The sequence below is a fragment of the Dermacentor albipictus genome, unplaced genomic scaffold, assembly GCF_038994185.2.
Source record: "Dermacentor albipictus isolate Rhodes 1998 colony unplaced genomic scaffold, USDA_Dalb.pri_finalv2 scaffold_18, whole genome shotgun sequence".
Taxonomy (NCBI): domain Eukaryota; kingdom Metazoa; phylum Arthropoda; class Arachnida; order Ixodida; family Ixodidae; genus Dermacentor; species Dermacentor albipictus.
The window spans coordinates 274,781-298,365 of NW_027225572.1; the positions used below are offsets into that span (position 1 = coordinate 274,781).

Consider the following 23,585-nt stretch of genomic DNA (forward strand, 5'->3'; position numbering starts at 1 on the left):
ACCGTTTTAGCTCACAAAACCATCACCATTTGTTCAATGTACATTCCGCCACATTCACGTTTTACCGTAAGAGACCTAGAGATACTTTTAGAGCAACTACCTGAACCATTTTTAATAGGTGGTGATTTTAATTCACATAACACGTTATGGGGTAGTAAAACTACTGACACCAGGGGCCAAACACTTGAAGATTTTATTCTAACCAACGACATATGTCTATTAAACTCTGGTGCCGCAACTTACTGTTGCCCAAGCACAGGAGCTATGAGTTGCCTAGACCTGTCACTGTGCTCTCCATCACTTTTTACAGATTTTAAATGGGACGTCGTTGACAACCCCTATGGAAGTGATCACCTTCCTGTAAAAATTAACTTATCATTCCCACCACAAATCATCCCAAGCAAACCACGTCGTTGGAAGCTACACTTAGCAAACTGGGCACTGTTTCAAGAACAGGCCAGCCTGGAAAAAGTTTTCTCGAAAGATTTCAATGTCGACGATCAAAACAAATTGTTCACAACCTGTATTATTAATGCCGCGCAGCTAGCTATTCCTCAGTCCTCAGGAGTGGTTCGACATAATCATAAAATCTGGTACACGCAAGAATGTAGGGAAGCAAAAAAGAAACAAAACAAAGCGTGGGGCATATTCTGCAGATACCCAACCCATGATAATCTTGTAAATTTTAAAAAGGCGAAAGCCAACGCACGCCACATCCGTCGAGACGCTGAGAAAACTTCCTGGAAGAACTACATATCATCTATTAACAGCTCAACCACATCCAAAAAAATGTGGGAACAAGTCCGTAAATTTAATGGCAGCTTCTCCCCTTTCACAATTCCGTTATTAACAGCTCCTGGCACACAAACAAGTATAGGGGAACAGGCAGACGTACTAGGGGAACATTTTTCTCATGTTTCAAGTTCCTCACACCACACTCCATCATTCCTGAAGCACAAACATACAACCGAAAAACAAAAACTTCCTACAAGTGGCTCTACAAATGAGCCCTATAATGCATTAATCACATTTCACGAAATCCAAAAAGTACTGTCGGCAGGTAAACAGACGGCACCCGGCCCTGATGAAATACATTATGAAATGCTCGCTCACCTCTCAGACGCTGCTGTAAACGCACTTCTGCAATTCTTCAATAAAATATGGGTGTCGGGTAAAATTCCGGAGGCCTGGAAAAAAGCCGTGATTGTACCGTTCCTGAAACCTGCAAAACCACCAACCACCCCTAGTAGTTATAGGCCTATAGCCCTCACAAGTTGCCTGGCAAAATCATTCGAAAGTATCCTGAACGTTAGGCTGACGTTCACTCTTCAGTCACGTGAACTCCTTGACATCCACCAGTGCGGATTTAAAAACATGTGTTCAACGACTGATCATCTCGTCCGCCTAGAAAATACAGTGCGAGAAGCATTCGTACACAAGCAACACTGTTTAGCAGTCTTTTTTGATATCGATAAGGCTTATGATACCGCCTGGAGGTTTGGTATTCTTCGCGACCTAGCAGAACTTGCTATTCGTGGTAGGATGCTGAACTGCTTGAAAGATTTCATCTCCGACCGTTCATTTCATGTACGCCTTGGTGCAACTCTATCGAAGAAATTCGTCCAGGAGAATGGAGTGCCGCAGGGCTGTATTTTAAGTACGACACTTTTCATAGTAAAAATGAACTCCATAGCAAAAATAATTCCTAGGTCCATTATGTATTCTGCATATGTTGATGACCTTCAAATAGCATGCACATCCTCCAGCTTACCAACATGCGAGAGACAGATACAACTCACATTGAACAAACTCGCGATCTGGGCAGACAAAAACGGGTTTAAATTTTCACCCCAAAAAACAGTTGCTGTCCTCTTTTCACTCAAAAGAGGCCTACAGGTTGACCCCACCCTACACCTAAATGAAACCGTACTTCCAGTAAAGAATGAACACAAATTTTTAGGCATAATTTTTGACAAAAAGCTCACATTCCTACCACACATAACCACCCTGAAAACGAAAGCTTCCAAGTCCCTAAATATACTCAAAGTACTGTGTCTTATAAACATTGGGGTTCTGACAGAACATGTCTTCTACACATTTATCGTTACTTAGTGCGTTCCTCCTTAGATTATGGCTGCATAGTGTATGGCTCAGCAAGACCGACATACCTTAAAAAATTAGACCCAGTACATAACTCAGGCTTGCGTATTTCATGTGGTGCATACCGAACGTCTCCTATAACCAGCCTTTACGTAGAAACAAACGAACCTCCACTAGAAACTAGAAGAGCCGCTCTAACCTGTGCATATATTCTCAAGATACAATCTCTACCAAAACACATTTGCTACCCACTTGTGACAAAATGCCTTTCCCGGGTACTTTTCAAGAACAAACCACAAGCTACAAGACCACTGCTCCTGCGATTTGAAGAGATGTGCCAGAATCTTAGCATATTGGACACTTTACCTGGCATTACCTACAGACAAAATCCACTACCCCCATGGTTCATCTTTCCGGCAGCTTCCGACCTCACTTTAACACAGTTCCGTAAAGCACGAACTCCGCCACAAGAGATTATTCAGGAATTCCTAGCACTAAAGGAAAAATACAGCAGTTTCACAGATTTTTACACAGATGGTTCGAAAACAAAGGACCATGTTGGAAGTGCAGTCGTCCAAGGGAACTGGGAAGAAACAGTAAGACTTCCGCAGAGCACATCCATTTTCACTGCCGAATGTTACGCCATTTCTATAGCAATAGAGAAAATAGTAAAGGAGAACCTTGCAAATAGTATCATATACACAGACTCCCTAAGTGCACTCACAGCTCTTCATCCCAAAAATGCAGTCAGACCATTAGTAGGAGACATTATACACAATTTAATAAAAGCCACCACACAAGGACTGAACATTAAATTATGCTGGGTTCCGAGCCACGTCGGAATTAGTGGCAATAAGAGAGCAGACGCATGTGCGGCACAGGCCCGGCACAAAGAAATAACAAAAGTAAAGATACCTCTTAACGACTGCATGAAGTTAATACATCATAAACTAAGGAAACAATGTCAGTCTGCTTGGAACAATGAAGCAAACAACAAATTACACCTGCTAAAACCTGTGTTAGGCGAATGGAAATCTTGTACACACCAGGAACGTTTCAAAGAAGTGGTTCTGTGCCGTCTTCGCATAGGACACACACACCTAACACACAACTTCATTCTAACAAAGCAAGACAAACCCCACTGTGAACTATGTGGAGATGAACTAACAGTTAACCATATCCTATTTTCATGCAGAAACCTTGAACCACTGAGGAAGAAGTCTTTTACCATATTCTACAAAGAACATATCCCTTTTCACCCAGCTTTGATTTTAGGAGAAGATGGGCTTGTTGAAGTATCATGTGTTTTTAGCTTTTTAAAAGAAGCTGGAGTTCTCTTAAAACTTTAAAACCTAACTACATATTAACTACACATTACAGAGCACCTCATCCACCTTCTCATCCCTGAGAAGAAGGCCGAGGTCCTTAGTTAACTTGTTGGGACTTTCCGGGCTCTTGCCCAGACAAGGACTCACTGAGGTGTCCCAACTTATTGAAAGAATCCATACCTAGTGTTTGGCGCATGATAGCCTAAGCTGCTTATGTGCCATTAACCCCAACTCAACTCAACTATTCTTTTGCTTTTTTAAAATTTCATCAGCTAATAATGTACGCAAGCCAAGAAGCCAATCGCTTGCGGGAACAGTGGGGCACTGCTTGAGTTGTTTTCTTGCCTTCAGTTTCTGCTCTATTCGTACTATTTCTTTTGTTACCCAAGGATTGCGCTTCCACAGCAGTTTTCGCTTCACAGGTACAAAATCACGGATGCACTTCAGAACCAGGAACTTGAAGGAGCCCCATATTTCACGAATAGAATGTTTGTTTCATTCACACGTTATGAAATTCCTGAAAAGCACCATCTAGGGTGTCCAATACATTAATATCACTGGCACGGGAGAATTCTGGAACTATTCTTTCTTGTTTTTCAATCTGTGGAGCGAAATTCACTTCGAACGTAAGGTATACCATTTTGTGATCCGATATACCTTCGAAAACTTGAATTTGTGGGTTGCGGCGGACTATGGCAGTATTTGCAAGGAAAAGGTCCAGAATTGATAGTGTATTGTTTTGAATACAGGTAGGTTCTTTGACAAGCCGCGAAAGGTTGTGAAGCACTACTATACCTACGAAAGGTTCAGAAGCACTTGAGAGGGGCTCAGGGAAATCGTTATTCCAGTTTACAGAAGGAACATTAATATCGCCAGCAAGTAGCATACTGCAGGGCTTATTCTTATAGGCGCACAAGAACTTGTCAAGATTTTCAAAGAAGGTGGTGTCGCAATTTGGAGGCCGATAGAACCCTCCTACGATTAGATCACACTCGTCAAGAAAAATTTTTGCAACAACACATTCAATGCCTGTAATATCAGGCATCCTAGCAACACTCAGTGTTTCTTGGAAGAGAATTGCAACGCTGCCGCCGCGGAAATCCCCCCTGTCATGTCTGTAGATTCCGTAACCGCGAGGTGTTATTCCAGAGTCGGTGATATCACAATGCAACCGGGTTTCTGTTATTATTAGAACATGGAGTGTGTGGGCATTTAGAACACTCTCTTATTCGGCGATTTTGTTTGCTATGCTCCAAGCATTTATGTTTAAACACCGAAACATTTTTTTTTTCTTTTTTACCACAGGAACAGGGTCATTGCAGTCGTTTAGGGCATACCTGTCGACGGAAGGTCACAGGTATGCGTTTCGTCTGAGCGCTGTCCCACTGATACGTTTGATTGTCAACCTTTATCTTGTCGTACTGAAGCCTTACTTTCTCACCTGCTTTCCTAACATCAGCTGTGCTATCCCAAATGTGCTTCCTTATCTGCCGCGTCACTGCTGAAAAATCTTCCGAAATTGATATATTTTGCCCTTTGAGCTTGTGGGAGTTACTCAGCACGGTTGTTTTTTCTTGGTGGTCTATAAATTTTAGAATGATAGGGCAGCGCTTCTTTGCCTGCTTACGGGCCCATCCTGTGCAGTCTTTCAACGGAAGATACTCGAACACCTAAGTGCTTTAAAAATAATTCATTTAATGTGGTCAATAGTGAATCCGCTGTTTCGTTCACATCTTCTTTAAAGCCAAAGACTAATAGCTTGTTTCGTCTGCTCCTATCTTCTAAATCAATTAGTTTCTGTTCTAGATTCTGTATTGTTCCTTGCATGTTCTCAAATTGTGCTCCGACTTCCGCATATTTGGCTGCTATGGTTTCCACGTTCTCAAGTTTAGACTCAATGGTGTTTAGTCGCTTCTGCACTCTTTTGTCCATCAAGAATTTCCCTCAGCAACTGTTCAGTAGTGGGCCCAGGATTGGATTCAATATCCCCACTGAGCAGCAGCAATGCGAGCAAAAATTTTTTAACGAACATGCATACAGTACTAACGCTGGAAGGGCATGCCAGCTGGACTAGAGAGTGGTGAGACGTTTTGACGGAGGAGTACGTGTTACTAACTTGCGTAAACAACATGAACGGGTTCGTTATGGCTCTGACGGATGACCAGCTGGCGTGCCCACTGAAAGTATCCCGGGGCAGAAGGGTGTTTAAGTAGTCAGGTGGAATGCAAGTTGAGTGCGCTGGTTTCCGGTGAAGGCTTGCCCAAGAATCCAGCTGAGGCAGTGGTCCATCTGCGCAGTCTCCACAGAGTAAGAAAGGTAGTGCAGGGGTGACGCTACCAGTCGTATCTTGAAGGGCACCGGCCATCGCAGTCGCAGTGGATAGAAGAATCTGCGTAAACAACACGAACGGGTTCGTCATGGCTCTGACGGATGACCAGCTGGCGAGCCCACTGAAAGTATCCCGGGGCAGGAGGGTGTTTAAGTAGTCGGGTGGAACGGAAGTTGAGTGCGCTGGTTTCCGGTGAAGGCTTGCCCAAGAATCCAGCTGAGGCAGTGGTCCGTCTGCGCAGTGTCCACAGAGTATGAAAGGTAGTGCAGGGGTGACGCTGCCGGTCGTACAGTCGAAACCCGCAATAACGAAATTGCCGGGGAAAGGAAAGCATTTCGCTTTTGCAGGAATTTGGGTAGCACGAGAATGAGGCAGAAAAGACAGGGAAGGGAATTGGCTTGCAAAAAAAAAAAAATATTGCCAAAAGTCAGTTAGCTTACTTTGCCGAGCCTTGCCTTGCAGCAATTTTACTGCTCTCGACTCGCCCTGCAAGAAGTGGTCCATTGCCACGTCGTCATCATGCTCACCGAAAAATGATCTAATTACATCGAAGGTATTCAACACATCCCACGGGTTCACAGTCCTCTCTTGATTTAGTGTCTGGTTGTCCTCGGCACCTTGGCAAACGCTACTTATGATGATCTCATCAGTCATCTCTTCATGGACGACAACACCTTCATCCACACGAACGAACTCATCGATGCTGAGGCCATCCGGAACACCATCTGTCACGGCAGAAAGTTCATCCCATGCGTGGGCCAGCGATGGCGGCACTGCACCGTCAGCACTGTCAACTAGTGCACCTTCAGGCAAATCTTCTTGCGATGCCACTGGATCAGCGCATGATGCTTGCCGAGTGGCAATGAAGCCGGCATGATTAAAACAATTGGCTATCACGGCTGGCGATGTCGCAACCCATGCGGCGGCCATCATCTCAAGCGCCATGAACATGTCCACTACGGTGGGACGCTTCAATTGGAGGTTCAGCAGCAGACGTTGAATCAGCCTCTCCTTGTAGGCGCACTTGACGCTACGAATGACGCCTTGATCAAGCGGCTGCAGCACAGAAGTGCAGTTCGGTGGAAAAAAAACCAAGCGCACGTTTCCCAGTTCCAGGTCATCAACATGATGGGCACTGCAATTGTCCAAAAAAAGGCAGACCGATCTGCCTGCCTTCCGCATGTCCGTATCGAAGGCCTCAAGCCAGCTGCCAAATATGGCCTGTGTCATCCATGCCTTCAGGTTCGCGGTGTACTGTATTGTACTTCTGCCGATTACAAGCAGTGGCCGTTTATCTGTGCCGTCCATGTTGGTGCACGACAAAATTGTTACACGCCGCTTGCTGTGTTTCCCCCCGCGACATTTCTGGCCTTTTAAGTCCAGGGTCTTCGATGGCAGCATCTCGTAGAATAAGGCCGTCTCATCCGCGTTGTAAATGTCCAACGGCTTGTACTGGTCCAATACTTCTTTGTTGGTTAGCAGCCACGACGACGTTGTCAAAGGGTTGACGGCTGCTGCCTCCCCCGGTAATGACTTTGGCCACTATGTCGTGGCGGGCTTTGAAATGGCTCAACCAGCCAGGGCTAGTCTTAAAATCAGCGTGCTCGAGAATGCATGTGAAGTCCAGCGCTTTCTGCTGAAGAACTCTGCCAGACTGCGGCACTTTGTGGGCACGCTGTTCACAAAACCATGCAAACACCGCCTTGTCAACGTCTGGAAAAGCCACAGTGCTCACCGTTTTGTTTTTCGCACTCGCACCATTTCCGAGCGCGCCGAGAATGGAGGCCTTGTTTTTCAGAATCGTCGATATCGAACTGCACGCAATTCCAAATTCTTCAGCGATATCCATTTTCCTCCTGCCCTTTTCAGCTTGGGCAATAATTGCAGCCGTATCCTGCAGTGAAATAGATTTCATCTTTGTGGCTGGAGGCGGCATCTTAGCAGGCTGTCAAAGCAAATGGTCCGATTGGCACACAGACACACAATTGACGCACTCTAGCACCAACGACACTGAGCACACGACCATGTGCGGCGGTGCACAAAGCCCACTGATACTAAAGCGTCATCCGGGTTATCGGAGCCTTCACGTGTAGTAGATGTGGATTTGGCTGCCACGCACGCAGGCGTTTCGCTCCGCATTTAGCACAAGCTGTAATGGCACACAGGATTAAATAAAATGTGCTCACTGCGAGATCGCCTACGGTTCTTGTCATTTTTTTATTTGTATCATTTAAATGCTAATTGCATTTTTGGCCCAGACACTGCGCAGTCACCCGTTGCGATGGGCGAACGACCACCATCATCATCATCGCTGTCGTCTGTCGCGAGAGGTGGTGCGAGGCTTTTTTTATTGTAAACAATGATGGCGGCGGCCATGCAAGTGTGCTGTGGCGGTAGTTAATGCAATTTAAGCGCACAACGAATGCATTTGAGCAGTTTCCGGACACAACTAGTGTTACATGAGTAGATTATCTGCGGACTGTCGTTTCAGAAAATTTCGTTGATAGGGATTGTTATAGAAAAAAAGTTTCGTTGTCGCGAGATAGGAAATGCATTGACTCCTATGGCTGTTCGCCGGGGATCCGAAACTATTTCGTTGTGGGGAAAATTTCGTTCCCTCGGGATTTCGTTACTGCGTGTTTCGACTGTATCTTGAAGGGCGCCGGCCATCGCTGTCGCAGCAGATAGAAGAATCTGCGTAAACAACATGAACGGGTTCGTCATGGCTCTGACGGATGACCAGCTGGCGTGCCCACTTTCGCTTTTTGAATAACATAAACACTATTCCTTAGTATTCAAATTGAATGAAGTCGTTTGTTTGATGTTTTTCATACGCTTACTAGAAAGTGACAGCATCGGGCGATATGGTTTCAGCCCGTCTTGACATAAAACATAGTTCTGCATCACTCAGGGAATATTGCAAAGGCACTCAGGGAAAACCCGGAAAGCTCAGGGAATTTGGAAATGTTAACTTGGTAGACACCCTGTCCCTGCCACATGACACTAGGAAAAGTCCCCACGGCTATGCTGCTTGCTCTCGTGAAAACTAATAGGCCCACTTGGCGAGCGCTAGGCCAATCTTCGTCAGCTCGGGCCTCCAACAAGTGTGGCTCGGTGCACTCTGACCATGCGTGAGCACTAGGCACTGTGCTTTTCGGCTTAGTGTTCAGAAAAGAGTCAACACAAGGTACGCGCTCGCTGTAGGTGCAAAGGCACTCTAGACAAGCTGAAGTGTGAGAGCCTAACAAAGGGGGCCGCCGGATGAGAGGGAAATGTGTACAAACCCAATGCTGTCCTGGAGAGATCTCCTCCACGCTCGCTTTGCCGACTGTGGTGGCAGTGGCCGGCAGCGTAAGCGCCACTGCCGCAAACCGGTATGTTGCAAAGGCCACTTCGACAACCGTCGCAAGTGAAAAGGGAGCGGGACAACAGAACAGGTGAATGCCCGCGCAAAGGTGCTGAGGCATACCTCAATCCTCCTCTACTTAATTATCCCGTGACCACATTGCCAAAGCAGCTGGTAGTCGCTTATGTGCCAAAGACAATTGAGCCTTTCATGCACTGACCACTGCTAGCACCGCTTTCTGACCCAAATGCTAAAGAAACGCTCATGCGTTATGTACAAAAAGCATAAGGATAATAGCAACTTCAAAAATAACATGCTCTATAATTTGCGAAAATGTCAGCGCAAGATGGGGGGGACAATAAAAACAAGAATCTCTGCTGCACTACAAGAGGCATCGTCCATGGGGCAAAGAGATGGCGATGCATAAAGTTCTGTGGCTAGGGTTTTAGTCGAAGACGTTCGAGTTGTCAGGGAACGCTTGATTGCAGGCCACTTAATACAGAAACGGGCTCACAGTTCGTACATGAGAGTTGTTGGCGAGCACGACAAGTGCTGCTTTCGTGGTGGTTTGGTGGTCCCGACTGTAGCAGGTAGGACACTGCCAGGTCAACTGGCCATAGCCAGGATTGAATGGGCAGCCAAAACAATGGCTGCAAGGCTTTGCACAGAGGCGACAGAGTCCTTCCATGTTTTTTCTGGTCATGAAACTTCCGCCTCAGTTTCAAATAGAGCCAACGCCCGCGGCTTGAGGCATAATTGTGCATGAGAGGGCATGTGAATGTCGCAACCGTCATGGTTGTCTGTGGGGCAGCCTCAGTATTATAGCTTTCTAAATTTCCGCAGCCGCTGCTTTACTTTTACGTAACTACTTTTAACATTCCACATGCATCAATAACTGCCTGAGCGCGTCTTCTGCCATGAAATGAGCGCTTTGGGAAAAAAAAATAGCCGTTCAAAACATGCAGCTGCCGCGTCCTGTCACTAATATATACATATATATTTTCTGTGATTTTACTTGCTAAAACCACAATATAATTATGAGGCTGTAACAAGCATGTGACGCCGTCTCAGGCATAGTCTTCGTTGGCCCGCCAGGCTTGGTGGTCTGTCAGGCTCGGTAGGCAACATGGGTCACTGCACCAATAAACACTGGCAAGTAAAGCTGCTCGGCGGTCAGTCATCGTTCATCACCACGCTACAGATCGTCTAACGGAGGGTGCCTCGAGCCCTCCCTCGTTCACGAACCTGGCCGGATCGTGACGTAGGCTCGCCGTAGTAGAGGACTCCGGATTAATTTTGACCACCTGGGGTCCTTTAATGTGTACCTAAATCTAAATAAACGGGTGTTTTTGCATTTTGCCCCCATTGTAACGCAGCCGCCTTGGCCGGGCAGTCTTGGTCGACGTTTCTTTCACAGCGCCGTTCGTCTGAACACTTCGATGGGTTCGGCTTTTTAATATTTGCCTGTAGTTAAACACCACATAATCACAACAAAGCGCCAGTGGTGCCACTTGTAAACAGAGGCAAACATCTGGGCTGTTGCACCCCCACTCACCTGTAAGTAAGTGTGAATTCTCGGTTGTGCATAGCGGCAGGTTGTCCGCCGAGCACAGCGGCTCACTTTTTTGTTCAACCATGAGCAGTATCTTATCAGGAGATCAAAACAATAAAATCGTTATTGCAAGGGCTGCTTCCGTAATGACTTCGTTTAATGACACAGAAAAGGAAACTGAGCTGCTCCGTGTGCTTAAGATTGTGGGGTTCTCACACCCGTGCTCTTGGGACAAAGGAACGACAACACAGTAGTGCGAACAATCACAAGGGCATTTATTGCACCTTTCATAGATCAATGCCTGCTAGCCGAGTTGCTATCCACAAAACATGCCGATGGGCGCGCAACAAATCTAGAAGTCCGACTCACCGCGACCGGATAACGAGCGAATATGTTCACCCCATGCTGGATCCCAACGCCTGGTCGTTCGCGCGTACGATCACGCGAACGGTGGCGCGCTTGAAGGCGGCCACGCGAGACGGTCTCGCAGAAGCATGAATCGGCGCACGCACGCGACGTCCGCCGCGGTTGCTGGCCCGTCGCCCAAGAGAGCGAGCCTACCTTTCCCGCACCCAAGTAGCCCCGCCTGTAGGCGGCGTCAGCAGCGCAACACTGGCGTCATCTCTCGTATGGCGCTTCAACCACTCCGACCGCCGCGGGCGCGAGGCCACGCGGCGAAGCCGCCCTGCAGGAGACGAGCTATGCGGGAAAACTAGATCTCAGGGGACGCGTGAGAGTCGCGCATCCCCACAAGATCTCTCGGCAAAGCGATGCCATTACTGAACAAGATTTAGGTAGGATAAATGTAAGACAAAGCTCACAACGAAATGTCTTCAGTGCAGCTTTTAGTATAACATTAAGGCTAACGGGAAATGTTAGCACCTGCAGTACATTTGAAGCTTCGTTGTAATTGGGCAATTGTTTTAGCAAGCAGTCGTTTAGAAGCGTCAGTAAGCCCAGCACTTATTCACGTTGCTCGTGGTTTTAACCTAGAAACTATGAGACTAGGTATTTTGGTTTTTAATGCACAGCTGTTTGGAAGAGGTTAAAATATTCTAATCACCGGCCCTGATATTTTTGTCATGGGCGGAAAATGAAAAAAAAAAACAAAAAAAACTTATACACTCATGTATAAGCCGCCCCCATGTGTAGCCTGCACCCCCCATTTTTGGACGCAAAAATTTGAAGACTGAATAGTTCTGCAGAAACCTGCAAGGTGGAGAAAAGTAATGAAGGGAAAATCGGACATCCACCCGTTTGTAGGAAATGCCACAAAGGAAACCCATACGGTACCCCCCCCCCCCCCCCCAAAAAAAAACCTCGCAGTTGAAGAAAAATTCGTCCTGGCCCGGGACTCGAACCCGGGACCACCGCCTTTCCGGGGCAGCCGCTCTACCACCTGAGCTAACCAGGTGGCTAGCAGATGCAAGGGCGAAGTTGAATTTGTCAACAACTTGAAGCAAAGGCAACCTGTTGCTTTTGCTTCGAGTTGTTGCTTCGAGTTTTTCTTCGAAACGCGGTGCCCTGCAATGCAAGGCCTGAGACATGATGAGGTTTATAGCGCATGAAAGGACGTGGACACAAAAAGGTGCTGTGTGCCACGTCTTTCTGTGTCATCTTCCTATTGTGCGCTGTAAGCCTCATCATGTCGTACCAACACAAGCAAAACGCTGCGTTACTGAGACACTAACTCTTCACCATACATGATTTGTAGGCATTCATGAATAATGACAAGCACACTTGCCCCACGTGCCCATTCATACTGAATAACAGCGCGCACTTCCGTTGGGGACCACGTTGTCAGCACACGTCTGTGTGCCATTGTGATTTGTACTCGAATAACTTCGGGCACGCCGGTATGTTGCCATTCTCTCCTCTTTGGCTCTCTGCGCATGCATCATTCTCCTGCGCTGACGCTCCCTCCGTTGTTGAACCAGCAACGGACATGGGTACTTATGGCGATTGTTTGTTTTACCTGGTGTACGATCTTCAGTGATGCTGGTTAAAAGCGGCACCGGGAAACCTGCGAGCTTCAGGCTGGCTACTTGCTTTTCGAAGCTTGCATCCACTTGGTGGTCTCAAGACCTGATGAGGGCAGTGATAACTGACTATCTCTAGCTTGTTTTTGATCTTTGAGTGTTCTCGCATGCGGTCATTGATGCACCGCCCCGTTTGACCAATATAAAAACGCTTGCAGGAAAGAGGAATCTTCATGCAAGATCTTGCAATACCGCGCTTGACTATCTTTGAGTGCGCGGAGGAAAAGGGAAGAAGGCTCTTATAAGAACGAGGAGCGTAACCCCGACGTACACGATTGCTTGAGAACGATAGCTCCAAGTCTAAGAAACGCAGGTTGTTGTCTGACGGGTGCTCTGTGGTCAATTCAAAGGAGTCTAAAACTATGTGGAACAGGCCAAATATTATAGCAGCAGCAGGTTGCATGTCAGTAGTGTTAATGTTGTAAAAAATTAAAAAGTCATCAACATATCGCATCACTTTTACAGTGCTTGTCTGGCTGAGCTTAGTTCCAAGATTGCGGTCATAGCTGGCTAATAAAATTTCGCCAAGAACAGGGGCTATACATGAGCCGATGCACACACCTTTCTTCTCTATAAAAAGCTTATCCTCCGTGGAAACGAAAGTGGAAAGCATGTAAAACCTTAAGAGCTCTAAGAACTTGTCTACATTGATACCACATGCATTCTGAAACTTCAGAAGACCGTATTTGTTAATGCAATGGCCGACTTCAATGCATACATCTTCTTGAGGCAGAGAGTAATATAAGTCCTTGATGTCCACGGAAAAAGCTCGGACAGCCTTTGGACATTCCTCACGGAGAAAGGTGGAGACAGTACCTGGCGTCTTTATGAGGAAGGGGTTGTTTTACTGCTTGAATTCTGAACTGCACCATGCCTCATCATATTGTGACTTTAACATGTAAAACTTCGGAATTAAACGATTATAATGCCGCGGGATTAGTAAAAGCGCACGACATGTTCCCAAGTACACAACACAATGTTGCGGTGGCTTCTGCGACTGTGTTCACTTTGGCGTGTGGGGATCGAGGTGCCTTCTCGTGCCTTGTCCCCCAGCTCGCGCGTTGTGCTGTGCTCGATCTTGGGAGACCGCTGCCGTAATGTCAACATGGCGGACACGGTTAGCACGCCGGAGCCAATTTCCTATGCAAACCGTGCTTCTCTCTACCTGGCTCGAATCACAGCATGAGCAAGTGTCACCAGGACGTGCCCTGATTGGCTTCTCGATTGGTGGCCCTTGGGCGCCCTCTCCACCCGAGCTCTCTTCCACTGAGCGCTTCATTGCCGCGGCAGATGTTCACAGGCCTGCAACGAGTTCGCTACATGGGACATTTACTTCCGCGACTCCTCATTCTCATGCTTGGTAAACCGTTTCCTGGTTAGCCCTAAAGCAGCGGGCACACGTACTCTGTTTTGCTGTGAGCCCTTGCCCGTAAGCGCCGCGACTGTCGCACTGTGCTCTATCTGGGATCGCGCAGATAGAGCACAGTAAAAGCGCAAAATGTAGACAAGAGATGTGTCTTCTTGTCTCGTCTCTTGTCTACATTTTGCGCTGTTATTAGCAGGATGGAAAACCAACAAGCCCAAGCTGCTATTCTAGCAAAATACATTTCTAGTACCTCGGGCCCTTTTCAGTGTTTCACTCTCAACTTCCCAGCACTCATTGCCCTCATTGTCAACGCTGTCTGCCGAGCGAGAACCATGTCGTTCTGCGCACGTATGAAGCTTCTTCTGCCGGAAGTGATTGCCCTCTTTGGAGGGCATGCACCCTCTGATAGCCACGGATGAAGATGTTTGAAGATTTTAAAATCTGAATGGTACCGCCAGGCCCGTCTGTACAGGGACTGCTTACGCCTCCGTCTCTCCAGCTGCACTCGGCAGTGGCGGGATACGTTGCGCGTCATCGACAGGTCTACCGAGGCTCTGTGGAATGTCACCCTGGCGAAGCTGTGCGCCGACACTACCCTGAAAAGAAGAGCAGCAGAAACACGGACGCCTGGAAGCAGTGTCCATACCAGCGGAGTCGAGGCTCTGCCTCACTCGATCCTGGAGGTTCTACGTCATGGACCAAAATTTGCCGTCGAGCCGAGGACTTCTACACCGGAACTACTAGCAATAATACGACGAGTTGCGCGCGCAGGGCCAGAGACTGAAAGTGCCAGGTGCCTGTCCGACGGAGTCGATGTGGTCGCCCGTTGCACAATGGGCACGAAGAGCCTACCTGTGCGACAAGTGGTGACGTATTTGAAAGAACATTCCCTCTCGTTGCTTACTTCTGACAAGGAGGGGGGCTTCGCTGTGATTCCGAAAGATGTCTACCAATATAAGGCGTTAGAGGCCGTAAGTTCTGTTTTTAACAGTCATGAAAAGTCTGTTCTGCGAAAAGCAAAGTCAGCTGCAAAGAAGCTATGCGGAAATCTCAAGCTCCACCGCCTTGTGCGTAGCATCGAAACTAGCAAAAAATCATCCCTTGACATGTTTTTCACTGTAAAAACGCATAAACCTGAGTGGCCCCTGCAGGTTATAGTATCGGAGAAGGGCACTTGGCAGAAAACGATTGCCCTCTTTTTGCAAGAAAACCTAAATCGACTAACTGTTGACGATCCTTTCCAGGTGAAATCCTGAGACGATGTAATAAGGTTTTTAAAAGACAATTCTAGCACTGACTTTGCAGCATGCTCTGTAGACGTTAAAGATTTATATTATTCGATCCCCCAACATGAAATTTTGGAGTGCGTGGAAGAATGTATAGATGCACACGGTGCTGTCGCTTTTCAGAATGCCTCCGGGGTTTCAACTGGTGGGTTCCTGGAACTCCTTTCTGTATATTTGAAGTCCACTTCTGTTACGTGGGAAGGGAATGTGTACCTCCAGAAACGCGGCGTCTGTATAGGGTCAGGTATTGTGCCAGCACTTAGCGATTTGTTTCTTGCCCAGAAAGATAGATTACTTCAGAATGCCCTAACCAGAACAAGCTTCCGGGGAGTCTTTCGGTATGTTGACGATTACTTGGTTCTATGTGATAGCTCTGGCATGAATTCAGATGACAGTTTTGGAGGCAGTAACATGCTTTAGTCATGCGCTTCAGCCGCTTGCTGTTACCCACGAGGTCCCCACGCAAGGGTCTTTGAGATTTCTTGATCTCAGACTCGAGCTCTCCAAAGGGAAGGTCTGCTGGGCCTATGAACCCAGAGGCGACAAGGCGCCACTGCCATTCGTACCAGCGCATTCAAAACTGGTGAAAAGAGCAGTTGCAAACCTTCGTATAACAAATGCGCTCAAAAAATCGTGCATCCACACAATGGAACAGAGGTTTCGTCGGCAGGTTGACCAGCTTACTAGGGCTGGTTACCCGTCGCACCTTCTTGTGTCCGTTGCAGAAAAAATGAGCAAGAACCTAAAACTCGAGCGTGCCCATGGCGAGCCAGGTGGCGAGAAGCCAAAAATGAAAGAAAAGCGACGGACCGTGGCCCTGCCATACGCGCACAACTTATCTCACGGCTTGAAAAAGATTGGGCGCAAAGCTGAAGTTAATGTAGTGCTTACTGCCCCGAAAAAACTAAATAGCCTCTGCTGACGCGTCAACGCTGAAGAGCCGATAAACCAGGATGGGTTCGCGATAAATCACCAGAATCATTTTGTGGAGTGCACAGAAGCCGTGGTGCATTCAATACCTCTGAAATGTGGAAAAAGGTGTACAGGGTAAACTTCGAGATGCACAAATGAAAGACTAAAGGAACACAAACTTAGCGTCGAGCAGGCTTACAGGAATCTAGGCATCCATATCAGGGATTGCCCCTCAAAAGATTGCGCCACAGAATTCAGACGCTGTAAACTGCTGAAGAAACGCAATGACCAGCTGGTCCGGGAGATAATTGAGGCAGCCGAGATTACCAGACTTCGTGACCAATGCGTTAGCACGCCGTCCTTGTTACTGACAACAAAAGAACTTGAGCTTTTGCATGTGCAACCACTATCTTGAGTGCAAAAAAGAAAAAGTGCATGTTTCACATGATGTGCGATCACGTGACTGCGACACGTGTGGGCAATGGTTATAAGAAGCCGTGTTTCTTTCCGAATAAATGTTGTTGAAAGACAGCGCTTGTGGTGTCTTCTTGTCTCGTCTCTTGTCTACATTTTGCGCTGTCACTAGCAGGATGGAAAACCAACAAGCCCAAGCTGCTATTCTAGGGAACAACACTTAGTTTGGCTCCTTAGCATTTCTTTTGTTGTCATTTTCCCCCTTTTCTTTCTTTTTTTCCTTTCCATTTTTATTCTTTTCTGTATTTATACCATTTCAGCATTTTTTTTTTTACGAGCATTGGTTTCTGCTGCTCCTTCTATTATCTCTTTCAGGGACACGATAGCCTATGACCACCAGTGAAACACATAATAGAGGGCTGCTGTACATGCTGTTGAGGCGCTGGCTGACACACAGGCATTGACACGTGATTGACAGACGGCCGTGTCCCTGGCCATGTGCACAGCACTCCTTTATTCTCAATTCGACACCCTCGCCGCTAACACACCTTTGCTCGTTGCCGTACCCTCCTGCCTTATGCCCTCTCCCCTTTAGAAGACCCCCACCTATATATACTGTGGCGAGGAAAGCATATGTTGCCTTGAAGAAGACAAGTTCACTTGGTGAAATGTTGGCTCCTGCTTTCACCGTGTTCTTGTTTTGCTCATTGTCTTGGATTTCCATCTCCCACCTTCCCCGTGTTTTCTCTGGATTACCTTGTGCGTTCACACCTGGAAACTTTTTGTTTCTTTATGTGCAATGTGTTATCTGTGAATGCTTTTTCTTGTGCAGCTGACACTGAAAATGTCTTTATCATGTGGGACTGTTGTGGTGTGTTTCCATGATATGTCAAACTCCCCAGGGGCTTGATTTCACGATGGTGTTTATACATTTCCAGCCTCGGACAGTGGTTGTGTGGCATACGTGCTGAAGACGAGCTTTGGCACAGCCCAGGGCAAGCTGCTACGCACCATCTTGTTTGGAGTCAAGCGGGTGACAGCCAACAACCTCGAGACATTTGCTTTCATCCTGTTCTTGCTTCTGTTTGCTGTTGCTGCCGCCTCCTATGTCTGGATCAAAGGTGCTTTTTATTTTATTTTACTTTTATTGTAATAGCAACTATATGGACCCTCCAGGTGCATTTCAGCCGCTGCCGTTGCCGTGATGTACTGTATAAAGTACTAGTGTGATAACATTGTGGCCGCATGCATTATGCTGTGGGTGCGAGTGAGAGGGTGAGTCGAGGATGGTGGCCTGAGCTCGCGTGTGCAAGGGCGGAAGGCAGGGAGGAAGTGCACGTCTTGCATCATGTGCAAGGCACCTAAGGGGCATTCTACCCTGGTGGCAGCTCCATGTGGCGTTTCTTAGCATGGCTACATGGGTTCTGTTTTGAAACTTCATAAAGCAATCTTTCATGGGTAGAAAGTCTAGTAGGAGCACTGAGGGTTGATAGCTTTGTGTGTGCTGTGTTCTCGCCGCTTAGTAGCGTTGCAATGAGAGGCAGCACCAGTGGCCATTCGCTCACTGCTGACAGCAAGCGAATGTCGATAAGTGAGGTACTGCCCATGTGAAGATATCAATTCAACAATATGATTTCTCATTCAAATTTGCTTTTTCTGATTGTCTGATAATGAGGAAAGTCTTGCCGCCCCTTCCGTGCAAGAAAAATCTATCGGCATCTGTACTTATGTGCATAAAATATAGAATGCAATTGTCACGAAATTTCGATATAACGTAGCAAATTGCAGAGATTAGTTTTCATTATACAGTTGACTCTTGTTACAACGGACCCTGGTAACTTGACAAAAAATGTCCATTTTATCTGAAGTCTGTAATATGAGATGCCTCACTTCCGAAACTTCTGTTCCGATCTCTAACAACATTATTGCGAATAGTGAGTGACGAACGTCCAAAGTAAACTGTAAACAAAAACAGTCGTAGTTTCACCAGAAAATTAAGCAAAATAAGCATGGCAGCAGCAGCGAGCGAATTGACCTTCGTGCTGTCTTGTTTCAATGCGAACTAAACGTCGAAAGCACAGCACATATGAAGCTACCTGCACTGGGCGCACTTTGTCCACATTGTAGATGGCTTTGAAGATTAGGCCTGCGCGGGCGTGCACTTTGTCCACATTGCAGATTGCTTTCAAGATACGGCGGCAGCGCGTCTGTGCCATTAACAGCCGCCACTGGAGTAGAGAACTCCCTCTTCACCCCCCCCCCCCCTTCCCGTGCCTCACACGCGAGACTGTGTGCTTCCGCTCCGCTTTCCTCCGTCCCTCACGCGCAAGATATTGAACCCTCGCAAGTCAGTTGCCAACCCATGTCAACGCGGCAAAGGCCCGTTTTGTGCGCACGATTTTGACGAAAATTGCCGCTAATTTTGTCCGCTGTAGCCGATGTAGCGCAGTCCATTAAAAGCGAACTTTGTTGCATTAATAATATGGGCATTACAGAAGAAGGTTGAAATATGGTCCGTTATATCCGAAAGTCTGTTGTACATGGGTCCATTGTAACAAGCATAGACTAAATTGATGTTTGACTTTAATACCTGCTTGAAATTTCAGGGTAGGTTATTCTGTGGCTGTGTTTTGCATTCGCTCGTCATGCAGCGTAATTCACGTTCACAAAGTTCAGATATCGTGCATGCCACCTTGACTCCACATTGCTGTCAGCTTAGGCTACCATATAATCTCGAGTAAGGGCTGCACCCATGTATTGGCTGCACCCCCGACTTGGCAGCCCAAAACTTGGAGAAAAAAAAAATTTATAACCCAAAAGGAATTGTGTTCGGTGCTCCTGATGCTGTGTGTGCATCAGTGAATCTTTGCGAACAGCATACCTGCACTTCAATTAGATGGAAATAGCTGTGCAGCGAAAGCTGCACATCTCGTCCCTGTGAAAATGCACAAAAATCTGGCATTGTTCATTCAAATATGCGTCAGCCAATAGGAGTGCTTTCGTCTTTTGTAGCAGCAATAATTAATCACGATTCTAAATTTTTCATTTTTCATTCACCTCTTTTTCTTCACATCTGCACGGCAAAATACAGCCGTATAGCTATTTGAAGTTGAGATCGCTCCTCTTTACAATGGTATGAAAATGATGGCATTGCGTCAATGGAAAGTCGTGCGCTCCACGGTGTGAATGAACCTCCCTATGCTCGATTTCCTATCCGATTTGTGCGAACAACACACTAGAAAAGTGTGATTTTTCTTAACTTCTATGTAACCTTTCTTTCTAAGATTTCCCCACGTGATAACGACACCTGAGGACCATTAAAAAAACAGCAGAATTATGACTGGTCCACTGCCGCCCACCTGGGGGAGAAGCCTGCTGGTATATAAGAGAAAAACTGTCTAATAAAGAAAGCCAGTTGTACTGTTGGTATCTGAAATGTCAAGAAAGCATCTTATTCTATCATACACGAAGTATTTTATTTACTTGTGTAATGCCCACACTCCTTTTTTCCAATATTTTAACTGGAGGCTGGCCTTACATGGGGAGGCTTATAGCTGCAGTGGAGCCCTGGTAATATGTCCCTCAATGTTGTGACATCCTGGCTTTTACGATAGATTAGTGCAGTCCCAACAAACTCCACACAGAGGCAATGCACTAAGAACCTTGATTATACGACTCTAGATTCTTGCACGTCCTGCCTCATACAGCGACTCATGCGAAACTGCAAACCCAATGGCGGACGGGTGAGAAGTGCCGCCAGCTTCCGGCTGCTCCCTTGTGCCACCGTCCCCTTTGTCAGGAAGGGGGAGAGCGCCTCTTTGTATGCGGAAAGCTCCGACTAGTTTCCGGGCTCCCTCCTAAGCTTCTTTTTCTTTCCTTCACTGCCCTTCGTTTCCCTTCCTCCTTTTCACATTGCTCACCCTCCGCGTATCTTTGTCCCTTCACTGGCATCTTGTTGCACCTTCTCTCTCTGTTTTCTATCCGTAGCGCCTGCTCCCATCACCAGACGCATTGGCATATACGGCTGACAGCGTTTTTGCTGCTGCATCAAGGTTGCTGTCTTCGTGCAGTGCTAAGAGCACGGTCACTTGCATACTTTGACATGTCCATTGCAGAGTCTCGTGACACATGTCCAAAAGCAATCACCCAGGAATGCTACCGTTGTCTGTATGGAAAGCACGAAAGCATATGCGGAGATTGAATCCAATAGCCACCTGAAAGCACTTTGATTTTATTCGATGCAGGTGTCCACACACATATGAGATTATGAGTATTGTGTATGCATGGGACCTCTCACGCGTCGGTCGTTGCGTTCCCAGTTTCGCGTAGATCATATTGTGCCGGCACAGCGAGTTGTCATCTCTTACGAAGACGATGCCACAAATGCTGCCGTGCATATGCCTGCATTTGCAGATGTGCTGCATAGCACCAACATTCACAGATTCATCTGGGCAGGTGATGTCGCAGTGGGTGACCTCTTTGTGCACGTTTCAGCACTTGGAAGGCAGCTCTTGCTGCATTGGTGAAAGAAAGTCTACGAAATCGACCAAATTTAATGCCTTAGCTTTCTTAGGATACTTCACACACTTTCTGAGGGCCTGTCTGTCTGTCTGTCTGTCTCTCTGTCTGCTGTCTGTGTTTGTATCTATGTATGTACAGTCGAACCTCGATATATCGAACAACGTGGTGATCGCCAAATAGTTCGATATAGCCAGAATTTGATATGTAAAATCACGTAAAGAATATGTCGGAAGCTTCTGAAAATCAATCAATGAACCAAGGGCGCGATCGGGGATTATTGTTTGGAGCGCGCGTTCGGTTGCGCTGCAAACAATTGGTCCAGGCCATGCCAACTTTGTCCGCTGTGAACCCGCAACTTCGTCAGCCGTGCGAAGTCGGCGCGGCCTAGCCCAATCGCGTGTTCCAAACAACGATCCCAGATCATGCCCCAACCGTGGCGCAGTAAATACTCACTTGAAGGTTCACACAAAGTATTTATTTATTTGGCTGAAAGTACGGCAGCAGTGTCACCTGCTTCTTATTGGCAGCCGCTTACTTAAACACGGAGTCCTCACCGTAGTCTAAACAATCCACAAGCAATAGGCCAGTGCCCTCTATAGTGGCGCAGTAGCGGTGTAGAAGGGCCAAAGCAGCTACAGCCTCAGTTGAAGTGGGGAGCGGGGCAACATCAGGGCTTGCGAGGTCAACCGCAGCAGCATCTCTACTTGTGCTGCAATCTCCACGTCCATCAATCTTAGTATTTTGAAACACTCTCAATAACAAATTATTCAGTGTCGTCTGTCAAGGCGTCTATGAGTGAGCCCAGCGAGCGCGTGCTGTTGCGTGTCTTTGCGGATGCAAACCACCAGTCCTTCTGAGGCGCGGTAGGCGCAAAGCTTGGCACCGAGGAGGAGTCAGTGCGACACATGCAATGCGTCATTGACGTTATCGAACTAGCTTTGCATCTTCGTTTCCTTTGTCACAGTGACGAGCTCGGCACCAGATTCAGCATCTTCTGTATGTCTCGAGGAGGCGATTGTGTTTTTAGCTGTAGACAGCGTGTGGCGCTCTATGTCTAGTAGCTCTGCTTAAGTGGTAAATGGCATCCTGTTGGCAGGGTAAATCGTCTTGTTGCTGTTGTTTCTGCGGAGACCATGAACTGGCTGGCTCATTAGGTGCACGGGCACCTTTAATCTTTCGCAATACCACAGGGGCTCCTGCATACATTTAATTAGCGCAATGCCTGTAAAGAATAGACTGTCTAAGAATACTATCGCTTCCAGTAAGTAATGAATTGTGCAGTTCAACAAGAACACTGCGCTTTTTGTTCCTGTCATTTTGTCCTCAGGTACTAAAGAGAGTCGCACGACCATGGTATTCCAGCCAGTGTCTTGTAAGACAGACACAGGTTGTGATTCGAGGAAGCCTCTTCCTACTGGCAGATTTCCATTGTCACATTTGAGCCCTTGTCGCATTAACGTCATGTTGACTATTGGGACTGTTTCGCCACCTTGAAGCACGATGTATCCACCACCCTCTTCTGTCGATTTATCGGCTTGCGACAGAGCCAGCATACACAAAGCTTGTCCTTGATTTTTCCTTCTTGAGGCTATACCTCCTTGTTCCTTTCTGCCAGGCCATCTGCGACCTGCAGGGTTCTTTTTAGTCCGGGACCAGCACTCTGAAGCGCTGCTCGATGTCCTGCTTTATCACAAAGGAAACACCGATTAGTTGTGCGTGGTGTTGCAATCTCACCGCTGGCACCTGTTGTTGCAGATGGGTCGCAAGCCCCAAAGGTAGCATTGGCCTGGCGGCCTGGGGCACAACTGGAAGCATCCGAAGGTCCTGGCAAAGCATGAGTCGACTGCTAACAGAACAACTTGTTTATTCTAGCATTGCAAAAGAGCAGCCGGTCAGGTCGACCGAAGTGGAGAGACGGGAGAACACGCTACTCGACGGAAGAATTCGGAGCCTCTCTCTTGGCGTCCAGGGGCAGCTGCTTTTATACTCGGAGTTGAGGGCAAGAAGGAACGTCTCGGGATGAGGCCACGTGACGGCGGGGCACGGACATGCTGAGAGACACGTTGAGACGAGTGTAGTGACGCATCTGCCGGGCCGGCGCCGGTCAGACCTCCTCGCTTCACACTTGGGGAGCTCCTCTCCCCGGCTGCCGCGCTTTGACAAGCGTGGGCACCAACATGCACACACACACACGCACACATGAAGACACGTGGCATTGAAACATGCCTAGATGCGCTTGGCAGGGAGGCGTTGCGGCGGCACTGAACGGGCCAAAATGTCCGCCGCTTTGAATGAAACCCCGGCGTCCGTTGCATCCGCGCCGGCTATACCGCGCGTCGTAGGCGAAACGTAACAGACCGCCCCGCTGGGGGAAGGAGATCCCGATGGTCAG

At 47.4% G+C, this 23,585-nt stretch overlaps 1 protein-coding gene across 3 annotated transcripts in view; it reads left to right on the plus strand.

Moving 5' to 3' along the window:
* Window positions 1–23,585, plus strand: part of LOC135900796 (endoplasmic reticulum transmembrane helix translocase) — a 602,974-nt gene that overhangs the window by 128,011 nt on the left and 451,378 nt on the right. For 2 of the 3 annotated variants that reach the window (XM_065430377.1, XM_065430379.1), the window contains one exon: window positions 17,611–17,793. The exons of the other annotated variant lie outside the window; for it this stretch is intronic. In XM_065430377.1, the coding sequence (XP_065286449.1) occupies window positions 17,611–17,793 (183 nt within the window). The remainder of the gene's footprint in view (window positions 1–17,610; window positions 17,794–23,585) is intronic. 3 annotated transcript variants of the gene reach the window in all.